At 45.0% G+C, this 12,152-nt stretch overlaps 1 protein-coding gene across 6 annotated transcripts in view; it reads left to right on the plus strand.

The window, feature by feature from the left end:
• LOC139278896 (Fanconi anemia group A protein-like) overlaps nucleotides 1–12,152 on the plus strand; it is a 129,600-nt gene that overhangs the window by 2,235 nt on the left and 115,213 nt on the right. For all 6 annotated transcript variants that reach the window (XM_070898142.1, XM_070898140.1, XM_070898144.1 and 3 more), the window contains 4 exons: nucleotides 3,611–3,720; nucleotides 8,721–8,814; nucleotides 9,873–10,015; nucleotides 11,029–11,124. In XM_070898142.1, the coding sequence (XP_070754243.1) occupies nucleotides 3,611–3,720; nucleotides 8,721–8,814; nucleotides 9,873–10,015; nucleotides 11,029–11,124 (443 nt within the window). The remainder of the gene's footprint in view (nucleotides 1–3,610; nucleotides 3,721–8,720; nucleotides 8,815–9,872; nucleotides 10,016–11,028; nucleotides 11,125–12,152) is intronic.

Below are 12,152 nucleotides of genomic sequence, written 5' to 3' on the forward strand. Positions count from 1 at the left end.
CAACCAAATAATCATAGCAGTAAATTCAAATTTTCCAGGCAGCATCCATGACGGCACATTTTGTGTGAGAGCACTGTCTCTGACCTGTAAGGGTCAGCCACAAGGTCATGGCTGGATGCTGGGGGATAAAGGATATGGCCTTGCCAGCTGGCTCATGACCCCCCTGCATAATCCCCAGACAGAAGCCGAGAAGCGCTACAATGAAAGCCATATAGCTACATGCAATATTGTCAAAAAGACCATTGGAGTGCTGAAGCAGTGCTTCAGATGCCTGGAGGCAGCCTACAATACCACCCTGATCAGGTCGCTGAATTTACTGTGGTGTGCTGCATGTTTGCATAACCTAGCTATAAGGAGAGGACAACAATTGCCAAATGGGACTGCTGGTCCATCTCAGGAGAGAATGGAGACAGAAAAGGAAGACGAGGACCTCTGGGAAGACAATCAGCCTGGCGATGAACCCATGCCCCCACGCCCCCCCCCCCCCCCCCCCCTCAGCGAGACTGGAAAGGCCCCGTGGGAGTTACGCAGCTGCAAAATTCTTGTGTCAGCAGCTCATAAATGAACGCTTTGCGTGAACTTACATTGGTGACTGTTGCAGTTGCGTTACGTTTCATCCTTGCCTGACCTGGCCTGGCCATTGTTTGCCAAGAATTGAATTCATGTTATACCATGCGTTATTAGAGGACAGTGCACGACAATTGTAAAATTTCAAATACATTTTTAAAATAATTTATCAAATTGTAATAAAAAAAAAATAACCCCCACTCCTCCCCAACAGTCACCCAACAATAAAATTCAACAAACACCCTCCCACCCTTCCAACACCCCCAACATTCAACACACTTTTAATAATAACAGCAACAGAAACCAATATTAATAATAACAATTTCCCCTCCCCACCTGCGGCCACGCTTCCCTCCAGGTCCTCCCCCGCCCCCCCCCGTGTCCTAGGCCCCCGTTCTAATACCCGAGTAACCGCACCTGGACGACTTGCAGTAGGCGACTCAAGGCCTGCTGCTGGGGGGGGGGGGGGGATGAGGGGGGCGACGGTGGCAGGGTCCTCTCGGGGGGGACGTTTCTGACAAAACGACTTCCGAGCCAGAAGGAGCTTCTTCCCCCTGACTCGCATCAGTGCTGGCATTTGGTGGGACAGCACCTGGGAGTGTAGTGCCGTCTCCCGTCACTATTGCATGCCGGATGGCATTGATAGCGGCGGTCTGCTGGCCCATTGCCACAACCATGCGCTTGATACCCTTTGATATGCGAGCGGACATTGTGGCAATGTTCCCGTTTATCACTGTGAATGCCTGGAGGAGCTCTCGACTCAGGTCGACGCGCTCCCTGCACAGTGCAGCCATGTCCTCCTTCGGACCTCCCGTTGTAGCGTGTGCCGACCTCGCTGACTCAATCTCCGTGGGGTCGGCGTGGGCATTGGGGTCACCTGCTGCAAGCCGCTTGGGCCCGCTACTTCTTCCATCGAAGAAGACGATGTGGCCGCAGGTACAGCAGATACCGGGAAGCAACGGGCATCCTCCTCGGTCTCCATCATTTCCTCCTCTCCCTCTGTGGTCTTCTCCTCAGCATCCGTGGTGATAATCACCTGTAAGGGGACAAGGACAGATGCGGCCTCCCTTTGCGCCTGCGGAGTCGGAGCTGCAAGACACAATTGAGCTGATTAGAACAGTAGGGTACACGTGATTCTTGCGCTGCGCTGGCATATGTAGGAGGAGCAACAGTCCTGCAATAAATGGGAACCGAGAGACGTTACGTATTATTACATCATATGGTACTATATCTATGTGGAATTCAGCCATGATGTTATGATGGCGGAGCAAGCTCGAGGGGCCAGATGGCCTACTCTGCTCCTATTTCTTATGTTGTTCTGTTTTTAACCAGAGAGTAGCACAGAAGCTGCATGCATAACATGACATCATTCATATATTATAATGAAATGCTGTTACTTTACTTTGAATTACCACTGCTTTACACATTACTCACGTGACGCAAGGGAGGGATCTGCACCACCACGGGTGGTGGCTGCATTCCTCCAAGCCGGTGATCATACGCTCCGCACAATTCTTGGATATCTTCCTCTGCAAATGTGACGAGCATGGCATAAGCTAAGTGACTAGGTACTGTCATGGAAAGACAACGGATTCCAATGTTATATGCTAATACTGTTTGTATCCTCAATTGGTGCATGGTTATAACTAAGATCGTGTAGGTTCTGACGCTCGACACAAACATCTCGAATACAATCTCCAGGCCAGAGAGAATGACAGTCTTGGAGAAGGTGACTGGACCCATCATTGCTCAGTCGTGCTCCATCCACCAATGTAACCCAAAAGGAGACGGTGCCAAAATTAGACTTAAAAAAGGCCACAGGTTCTGAGCCCTGTCCAGATCTTAACAGGGAATATATGCAAGAATAACCAGTTTACTTTCAATCCGGGAGATTTACACACAATGTAAAAACTATTTAATATTTACTCTTGCAGACGCAACAAGGCTGTTCCAGCGCTTGCGGCACTGGTCTGATCCCCTGGCCTTGTGGGACGCTGACGAGACGACGTCGGCAATCTCGCCCCATATTTTATGGTACGCCCGGGGTGGAGGTTTCCCAAGCCCACCCTGGGTTAATTGGGCCCACCGCGAGTGCACCTCTTGGTCGAGGGCCTCATTGGCCTCCTCTGAGAAGGGTTTTGCCCTCCTCCTCCCCTCCACATCCTGGCCACTCTCCGCCGACTCTTGCTCCAGGTTGGACATATTTATGATTATGATATATTATATAATATAATATAATATTTATATAATCTCGACACTCTCGCCCCCTCTCTCCCTCCCTTTGCCTTCTGCGCATGCCCGGATGACCCCTGACCTCCTGTATCGCAGGAAACCTTGGCAAAAAAACCGCACCCACAGAAAGGCTGTTGCTCGAGACGCCTTGCCTTCCACATCGCTGGGGCCCATTTCTTACTGCAGAAATATCTGCTACTTACTGAAAGTTATTCACATTTGTAATGCCAGGATATGATAATGTAGGGGTCACAGGGATCTTGTCAATCTGCCCTCTATGTAAACATGGGCAAGATATTTTATCACGCTTTCTTCAAAGCCACAACCTAAATTTAAACAGTCAATTCCAATCATACAAATAGTTGTTGCCGTGATACCAATTAAAATAAATTACATGAAATAACATTCACATATGGTAGACATGGCATTTCAGTCCTGTTCATATAAAAAAATAAAACATTGATAACTGGGAATGCTGTTGTGATTTGCTAATGTTGACGGAATTGATACTGTCTTTTGGTAAGTTAATTATTTTCTCATGGTTGTAAATATTTTTTAGAACCAATAAATTAATTGGATTATAAATGTTTGATTCATATAGATTTGTTGAGTAGTTATGTTTCAATAATAGCAAAAAGGAATGTACCCAAAAATGGGCCATTAACCTGGGATTGATGGGGAATGATGGGAACAGGAAAAATAACTATAGTGTAGTCCTGCCTTGCTCATGTTTTTGAAGGTCTGGAAATTGCTCTGTGTTTTGTTGGTGTACAGTAATTAATGGAGTTCACAATATCTTTAATTTCTTCAGGTGCAAGAACCCGCAGGCAGCGACAGAGTCCCCCTTCGGAGCTCCGGCTGCAAGAGACTGTGGTTCGGTTCATGAGGCACCATCAGAACCTTGGTGACCTGCTCCTCGAGGTAATAGACATGGCTGACTTAGCAAATCTTACCATTATCATCATCATAGGCAGTCCCTCGAAACGAGGATGTCTTGCTTCCACGTCAAAAAGGGATGAGTTCACAAGTGTTTCAATGAAGGGCCTAATATTCCAGGTCCCGAACTACATCTTGAAGGGTGGAAGATGCCTGTGTAGATTTTTTTTAATGTGTGGTGTCCGTTGCACACCAGCCACAACACGGGCTTGACAGAGCTAGGTCTTGGTCCAGTGGCAAGGATTACCCAAGATGACTGAAGACCCACTCTGTTGCACGGGCCTACTGCGCACACATATCGCAGTGTGGGCTGGCCCGTGCTGCCCCTAGGCCCTCGCCTCTGCTGGCTGCGAACTAGCGCCTCTCCCAGGTCCCGATCATATCCCTCTACATTCGCTCGCCTCTCCTTCGCCCTGACCTCGCCGCTCCTGCTGTATATGCCCACGCTCCAATCACTGACTTGGACCTTGATGATGTCACTCTTCGCTGCCGTCGCCCTCCTGTACCAGCTCGCGCTGTACCTTGCAGTGTATGCCGCCACGCTGCCCATGGCTGCTGTTCACTGCTCCTTTTATGGCCCCGACCTGCCACTGATGGTCTCTCGCTACTAAATTAGGAAAGAAGGACAGTGAGGTGAGCAATGTTTGTGTTGCACATGGGAATTGTGCATTTCCTATTGTAAGAACAGAGTAGAAACATAGAAACATAGAAAATAGGTGCAGGAGTAGGCCATTCGGCCCTTCGAGCCTGCACCACCATTCAATAAGATCATGGCTGATCATTCACCTCAGTACCCCTTTCCTGCTTTTTCTCCATACCCCTTGATCCCTTTAGCCGTAAGGGCCATATCTAACTCCCTCTTGAATATATCCAATGAACTGGCATCAACAACTCTGCGGTCGGGAATTCCACAGGTTAACAACTCCCTGAGTGAAGAAGTTTCTCCTTATCTCAGTCCTAAATGGCTTACTCCTTATCCTTAGACTATGTCTCCTGGTTCTGGACTTCCGCAACATCGGGGACATTCTTCCTGCATCTAACCTGTCCAGTCCCATCAGACTTTCATATGTTTCTATGAGATCCCCTCTCATCCTTCTAAACTCCAGTGAATACAGGCTCAGTTGATCCAGTCTCTCCTCATATGTCAGTCCTGCCATCCCGGGAATCAGCCTGGTGAACGTTCGCTGCACTCCCTCAAGAGCAAGAATGTCCTTCCTCAGATTAGGAGACCAAAACTGAACGCAATATTCCAAGTGAGGCCTCACCAAGGCCCTGTACAACTGCAGTAAGACCTCCCTGCTCCTATACTCAAAACCCCTAGCTATGAAGGCCAACATACCATTTGCCTTCTTCACCGCCTGCTGTACCTGCATGCCAACTTTCAATGACTGATGTACCATGTCACCCAGGTCTCGTTGCACCTCCCCTTTTCCTAATCTGCTGCCATTCAGATAATATTCTGCCTTCGCGTTTTTGCCACCAAAGTGGATAATGTCACATTTATCCACATTATACTGCATCTGCCATGCATTTGCCCACTCACCTAACCTGTCCAAGTCATCCTGCAGCCTTTTAGCGTCCTCCTCACAGCTCACACTGCCACCCAGCTTAGTGTCATCTGCCAACTTGGAGATATTACACTCAATTCCCTCATCCAAATCATTAATGTATATTGTAAATAGCTGGGGTCCCAGCACTGTGCCCTGCGGCACCCCACTCGTCACTGCCTGCCATTCTGAAAAGGACCCGCTTATCCCGACTCTCTGCTTCCTGTCTGCCAACCAGTTCTCTATCCACGTCAGTACTTTACCCCCATTACCATGTGCTTTAATTTTGCACACCAATCTCTTGTGTGGGACCTTGTCAAAAGCCTTTTGAAAGTCCAAATACACCAATCCACTGGTTCTCCCTTGTCCACTCTACCAGCTACATCCTCAAATAATTCTAAAAGATTTGTCAAGCAGAATTTCCCTTTCATAAATCCATGGACCGATCCCGTCACTGCTTTCCAAATCTGCTGCTATTTCATCTTTAATAATTGATTCCAACATTTTCCCCACTACTGATGTCAGGCTAACCGGGCGATAATTACTCGTTTTCTCTCTCCCTCCTTTCTTAAAAAGTGTTGTTACATTAGCTACCCTCCAGTCCATAGGAACTGATCCAGTCGATGAACTTTTGGAAAATGATCACCAATGCATCCACTATTTCTAGGGCTACTTCCTTAAGTACTCTGGGATGCAGACTATCGGGCCCTGGGGTTTTATTGGCCTTCAATCCCATCAATTTCCAGAAGACAATTTCCCGCCTAATAAGGATTTCCTTCAGTTCCTCCTTCTCACTAGACCATTAGTCCCCGAGTATTTCTGGAAGGTTATTTGTGTCTTCCTTCGTGAAGACAGAACCAAAGTATTTGTTTAATTGGTCTGCCATTTCTTTGTTCCCCATTTATAAATTCACCTGAATCTGACTGCAAGGGACCTACGTTTGTTTTCACCAATCTTTTTCTCTTCACATATCTTATAGAAGCTTTTGCAGTCAGTTTTTATGTTCTCAGCAAGCTTCCTCTCATACTCTATTTTCCCCCTTTAATTAAACTCTTTGTCCTCCTCTGCTGTATTACAAAATTCTCCCAGTCCTCAGGTTTGCTGCTTTTTCTGGCTAATTTATATGCCTCTTCCTTAATTTCCCTTGTTAGCCACGGTTGAGCCACCTTCCCAGTTTTGTTTGTACTCCGGACTGGGATGTACAATTGTTGAAGTTCATCCATGTGATCTTTAAATGTTTGCCATTGCCTATCCACTGTCAACCCTTTAAGTATCATTCGCCAGTCTATTCTAGCCAATTCACGTCTCATACCATCGAAGTTACCTTTCTTAAGTTCAGGACCCTAGTCTCTGAATTAACTGTGTCACTCTCCATCTTAATAAAGAATTCTACCATATTATGGTCACTCTTCCCCAAGGGGCCTCGCACAACAAGATTGCTAATTAGTCCTTTCTCATTACACATCACCCAGTCTAGGATGGCCAGCCTTCTAGTTGGTTCCTCGACATATTGGTCTAGAAAGCCATCCCTAATACAATCCAGGAAATCCTCCTCCACCGCATTGCTACCAGTTTGGTTAGCCCAATCAATATGTAGATTAAAGTCGCCCATGAGAACTGCTGTACATTTATTGCACGCATCCCTAATTTCTTGTTTGATGCTGTCCCCAACCTCACTACTACTGTTTGGTGGTCTCTACACAACTCCCACTAGCGTTTTCTGCCCTTTGGTATTCCGTAGCTCCACCCATACAGATTCCACATCATCCAGGCTAATGTCCCTCCTTACTATTGCATTAATTTCCTCTTTAACCAGCAAGGCCACCCCGTCTCCTTTTTCCTTTCTGTCTATCCTTCCTAAATGTTGAATACCCCTGGATGTTGAGTTCCCAGCCTTGATCACCCTAGAGCCATGTCTCCGTGATGCCAATTACATCATATCCGTTAACTGCTATCTGTGCAGTTAATTCGTCCACCTTATTCCGAATACTCCTCGCATTGAGGCACAGAGACTTCAGGCTTGTCTTTTTAACACACTTTGCCCCTTTAGAATTTTGCTGTAATGTGGCCCTTTTTTGCTTTTTGCCTTGGGTTTCTCTGCCCTCTACTTTTACTTTTCTTCTTTCTATCTTTTGCTTCTGCCCCCATTCTACTTCCCTCTGTCTCCCTGCATAGGTTCCCATCCCTCTGCCATATTAGTTTAACCCCTCTCCAACAGCACTAGCAAACACTCCCCCTAGGAGATTGGTTCTGGTCCTGCCCAGGTGCAGACCGTCCGGTTTGTACTGGTCCCAACTCCCCCAGAACCGGTTCCAATATCCCAGGAATTTGAATCCCTCCCTTCTGCACCATTGCTCAAGCCACGTATTCATCTGAGCTATCCTGCGATTCCTACTCTGACTAGCACGTGGCACTGGTAGCAACCCTGAGATTGCTACTTTTGAGGTCCTACTTTTTAATTTAGCTCCTAGCTCCCTAAATTCGTTTTGTAGGATCTCATCCCATTTTTTTACCTATATCGTTGGTATTGAAATGCACCATGACAACTGGCTGTTCACCCTCCCTCTTCAAAATGTCCTGCACCCGCTCCGAGACATCCTTGACCCTTGCACCAGGGAGTCAACATACCATCCTGGAGTCTCGGTTGCGGCTGCCGAAACGTCTATTTATTCCCCTTGCAATAGAATCCCCTATCACAGTAGCTCTCCCACTCTTTCCTTCCCACGGTGCCATGAACTTGGCTGCTGCTGCTCTCTCCTGATGAGTCATTCCCCTCAACAGTACCCAAAGCAGTGTATCTGTTTTGCAGGGGGATGACCGCAGGGGACCCCTGCACTACCTTCCTTCCACTGTTCTTCCTGTTGGTCGCCCATCCCGTACCTGGCTGTCTACCCTTTACCTGCGGTGTGGCATTCACGACATCCTCAGCATCGCGGATGCTCCAGAGTAAATCCAGCAGCAGCTCCAGTGCCGCAATGCGGTCTGTCAGGTGCTGCAGGCGGATGCACTTCCCGCACATGTAGTCGCCAGCGACACTGGAAGCATCCCTGAGTTCCCACATAGCACAGGAGGAGCATAACATGTGCCTGAGCTTTCCTGCCATGACTTAACCCCTAGATTAACTTAATTTGGCAACAACAATGCTAAAAGGTTACTGATAAAGAAAAGAAAAAGAAAACTACTCACCAATCACTTACCCCCTTGGCTGTGACATCACCCTTTGATTTCTTTCTACTTTTTTGCCTTCTCTCCCTGTTGCAGCTGCACCGGCTAGCCTTTTATAGGCTTCCCCACCCTGCCGCTCTGCCTCACAAACTCCCCGCTGGCTCCTGGACGATGTTGGGCCTTTTATAGGCCTCCCCACCCTGCCGCTCCGCCTCACGAACTCCCCGCTGGCTCCTGGATGTAGAAAGTAACATATAATTATTTTCTTTACAGGTAAACGGGTCGGCAAGCAGATGTTTCTTTAATCGTGGTAAAGTTAACTCTGAGGATTACAATACCAAATCTCCTGCCAGAGATTCTTTCATAGGTAAGTTTATTACATAATTGCACATGGAATATTTGTCTTTTTAAGTCTGCATTAATAATTTCAGTCAACATTTTTCCTCTCTGTTTTCCTTCAACAAGGACCTGGGTTCATGGACCAAATACACAATAAAATCCCTGTGTAAAATATAGCCATATATTTACTGCAACTATACCGATCAGAAATCGTTCCTAAAGTTTACTGATCTGTAAGTCTGTACTGCACGTACTAACATCACTGAGATCTCTGGCATTCACTTCAGATTCATGTGCAAGGAAGTGAATTTCACTGGCCAAAACAATTGGAATAGGTACAGGTACTATGGATAATAAAGGCACAAAATCATGGCGTAGTGTATCTAAACCATGACAGCACTATGTATTAGCCAGATAGATTCCACTGAAATTAAACTGTGAATCCCTGCAGCAGGGAGTGCTGAACTGTCACTGTGTAACACTGTGTAGAACAGCCTAGTTGAAATCAACAATAAGCTGTTGGGGAGAAACTCAAGTGAGAATGTCATCCAAAACTAGAATTTAAACCAAGGTTTCCCTGGATGTAGTGCATTAAAGGCCACTCACCTGCTAAAAATTATTGTTGCAGTAAGAAAACCACACTGGTGAGCAGACAAGTAAAAGGCCTGCTTAAAAACAGGAGCTTCAAAATTAAAGGTTTAGTTCATTTTGTATTCTGGTGTCAGAACAATGTGTTCAGTTTTCGATTTTATAGCAGTATTCGGTGTACTCGACACTTCTGCAGCTGCACCCCAATCTGCTAGCTGCAGCTAAGATCAGGTACTGAATGAAACATTCATCTCTGCACCTTGTTACTGAGCTTTAGGGCATGAGCATTCGAGCCACTGCACAACCCAATTAATGTTACTTTCAGTTAAAGTTGATGACATTGTTGACTCTGCTTTTTGTTACACTTCAGTAGTTTTAGAAACCATCAGGATGTGTTTGTGTCCTATTGTATTGGTACATTTTAGTCTGTTAAGAAATGTGAAAGATTTACCCAGTTTTTTTCGAATGTACTTACTAACCAGCATGTTTCTTCCCCAGCCTCGGTTCTACAAGAGCAGGCTTTGCAGTTAGACCTGCCTGTCGGGCTTTTGTCTGCCAGAGCATCCGTGGAGAAAGTTCAACAAATAATGCGACTTGGGGTTATGTGCAGACGTACTGTTGTATTGGATTCAGTTCAACGAGTAGGTGGATTTCTTTTGATCAGACTGATTATAACTATGCAAATGGTGACAGTAAATGTATATTTATAGCAGGACTGTAAAATCTATTCCAAATTAGTTATCTACAGTTAAGTCAGAATGCCTTGTGGTGGATCTGAATTTGCCACTGATTTATGTTTCACAAGCGACAGTAGTGATTGATTCAAAATAGTTCAGGTTTGTGTTGAAAATAGGGTTTTGGCAAAGGTTAATTTGTGTGCTTTCCCAATGCCTAGCGTCCAGGACCATATTGCCCTCCGTCTGGTAAACATTCTTTGGAACTGTAAGAAGCTTGTTTGGGGTGAATGGTTTTGTGGATTAACACAGTCTTTTCAAGCCAGGATCCTGGATTTGAATCCAAGGCTGACAGATGGAGTAAAAGTTTTTTTTATCTGTTGGATATTTGTTCTACGTGAAGTGAATTTGAGCAGTTGCCAGTTTGTAGTGACCCCTCAATACAAAGTTAACCTGATTTGACCAGGAAGACACAGTCTGGCTGGTGTGGAAAATGGAAATCTCTCACTGGCACACTAGGAGATGGCTCTCTGAGGCTCGGAGCTATGGCACATTATCCAATCAGAGTAAAGGGAGCATATCTCTGCAACTGTACTTGAGTTGAGTGTCTAAAATAGGAACGTGCTCCGTTCCCTAGCACTAACATTTCTTGGTTTGATGAGTACAGAAATTCACCAAAATACTTGGGGGTGGGGAAAATAGGCTGTACAATGATTTCTGCTGATTCTGAACATTGGTTCTGGAAGAGGTTAAATGGTCAGTCAAAAAAGCTTAAAAAATCGAAATGCTCATAACTATTGATGAACGGAAAAATAGTTTTTTAATAAACCATAAATAATCTAAGATAGTAGAATCTGATCATTATCCATAAAACAAAAGAATAACATTTGCATTCTGTACAGAACAAAACGGAAAAGTGCCCATTTTCATTTTTTGGCTGTTACTGTTCACTAACATTGACTTTGTTCATATTATTCCAGAGTATGCTTGCCTGTTTACTTCAGAGTATGCGAGAACTGTTGTCCTCCAGCATGTTCAGCCGACTGCAGTTCAGTGAGGAGCTTTGGAAAGCAAAGGTGAAGATAAAGGTCCCGTGCGGTATAGTTATGGGGCACAACTAAAGCTGTATCTCTGTTGGGAATGCCTATTGGTAACCTGACTTATCAGTGGTGAATTTCAGATCATTTACATAGACTGCCTTAGAAACATATCTGATTCTTGTAGAAAATAGCAACTTTGTCAAACTGTATTTAATCCAGGCTAAATTATATTGTAGTGTTGCTAACACATGATGGCATGATAGTGTAACATAATTTTGTAATGAATATTTCAAGAAGCATTTCATATTTTCATTTATATAATCTTTACTAAGGGTTGAGTGAAGTGTTTATTTCTTTTAGATTGCTTTTGTTGGCCTTAAAATAACCAACCATGAAAATTAAGGTGTTGTAGGCTGGCCTAAATGAGGATTGATTCTTCATCCAGTTGTTTGGTGCAGAAGATGTTCTCCTGATATACTCATTGTTTGCACAGACATTTTCTTGAATTAAAAGTTTATTTGCTGGAGATAGCAGTTCAGTGTAAATAGTAGAATATTTTGTGCTGAAAATTCACAATTTCCTCCGACTCAGTATTTTACTGCAAACGTTTCAATACTTGGGGATTTCCAGTTCTTCCATTAAAGCAGAATGTAAAACAGCCCTGTCTTGTACGAATTGGTGATGTTTAGTTATTCAGTTGTTCATGCTATGCGAGTTTTTACTTCCATTTCTATGAAAGGGTATGGTAGCATTGTGGTTATGTTACTGGACTTAGTAATCCCGAGGCCTGGACTAATAATCTGGAGACGTGAGTTCATATCCTACCACGGCAGCTGGGGAATTTAAATTCAATTAAATCAAACTGGAATTTAATAAAAGCTAGTTTCACATTACTGATACTATCAGATTGTCGTTAAAAACCCATGTGGTTCTTTACGGAAGGTAATCTGCTGTCCTTGCCTAGTCTGCCCGATATGTGACTCCAGACCCACGGCAATGTGTCTGACTCTTAACTGCCCTCTGAAATGGCCTAGCAAGCCACTCAGTTCTACCGCTACAACAAA

This window comes from Pristiophorus japonicus, chromosome 13 (assembly GCF_044704955.1).
Source record: "Pristiophorus japonicus isolate sPriJap1 chromosome 13, sPriJap1.hap1, whole genome shotgun sequence".
NCBI lineage: Eukaryota > Metazoa > Chordata > Chondrichthyes > Pristiophoridae > Pristiophorus > Pristiophorus japonicus.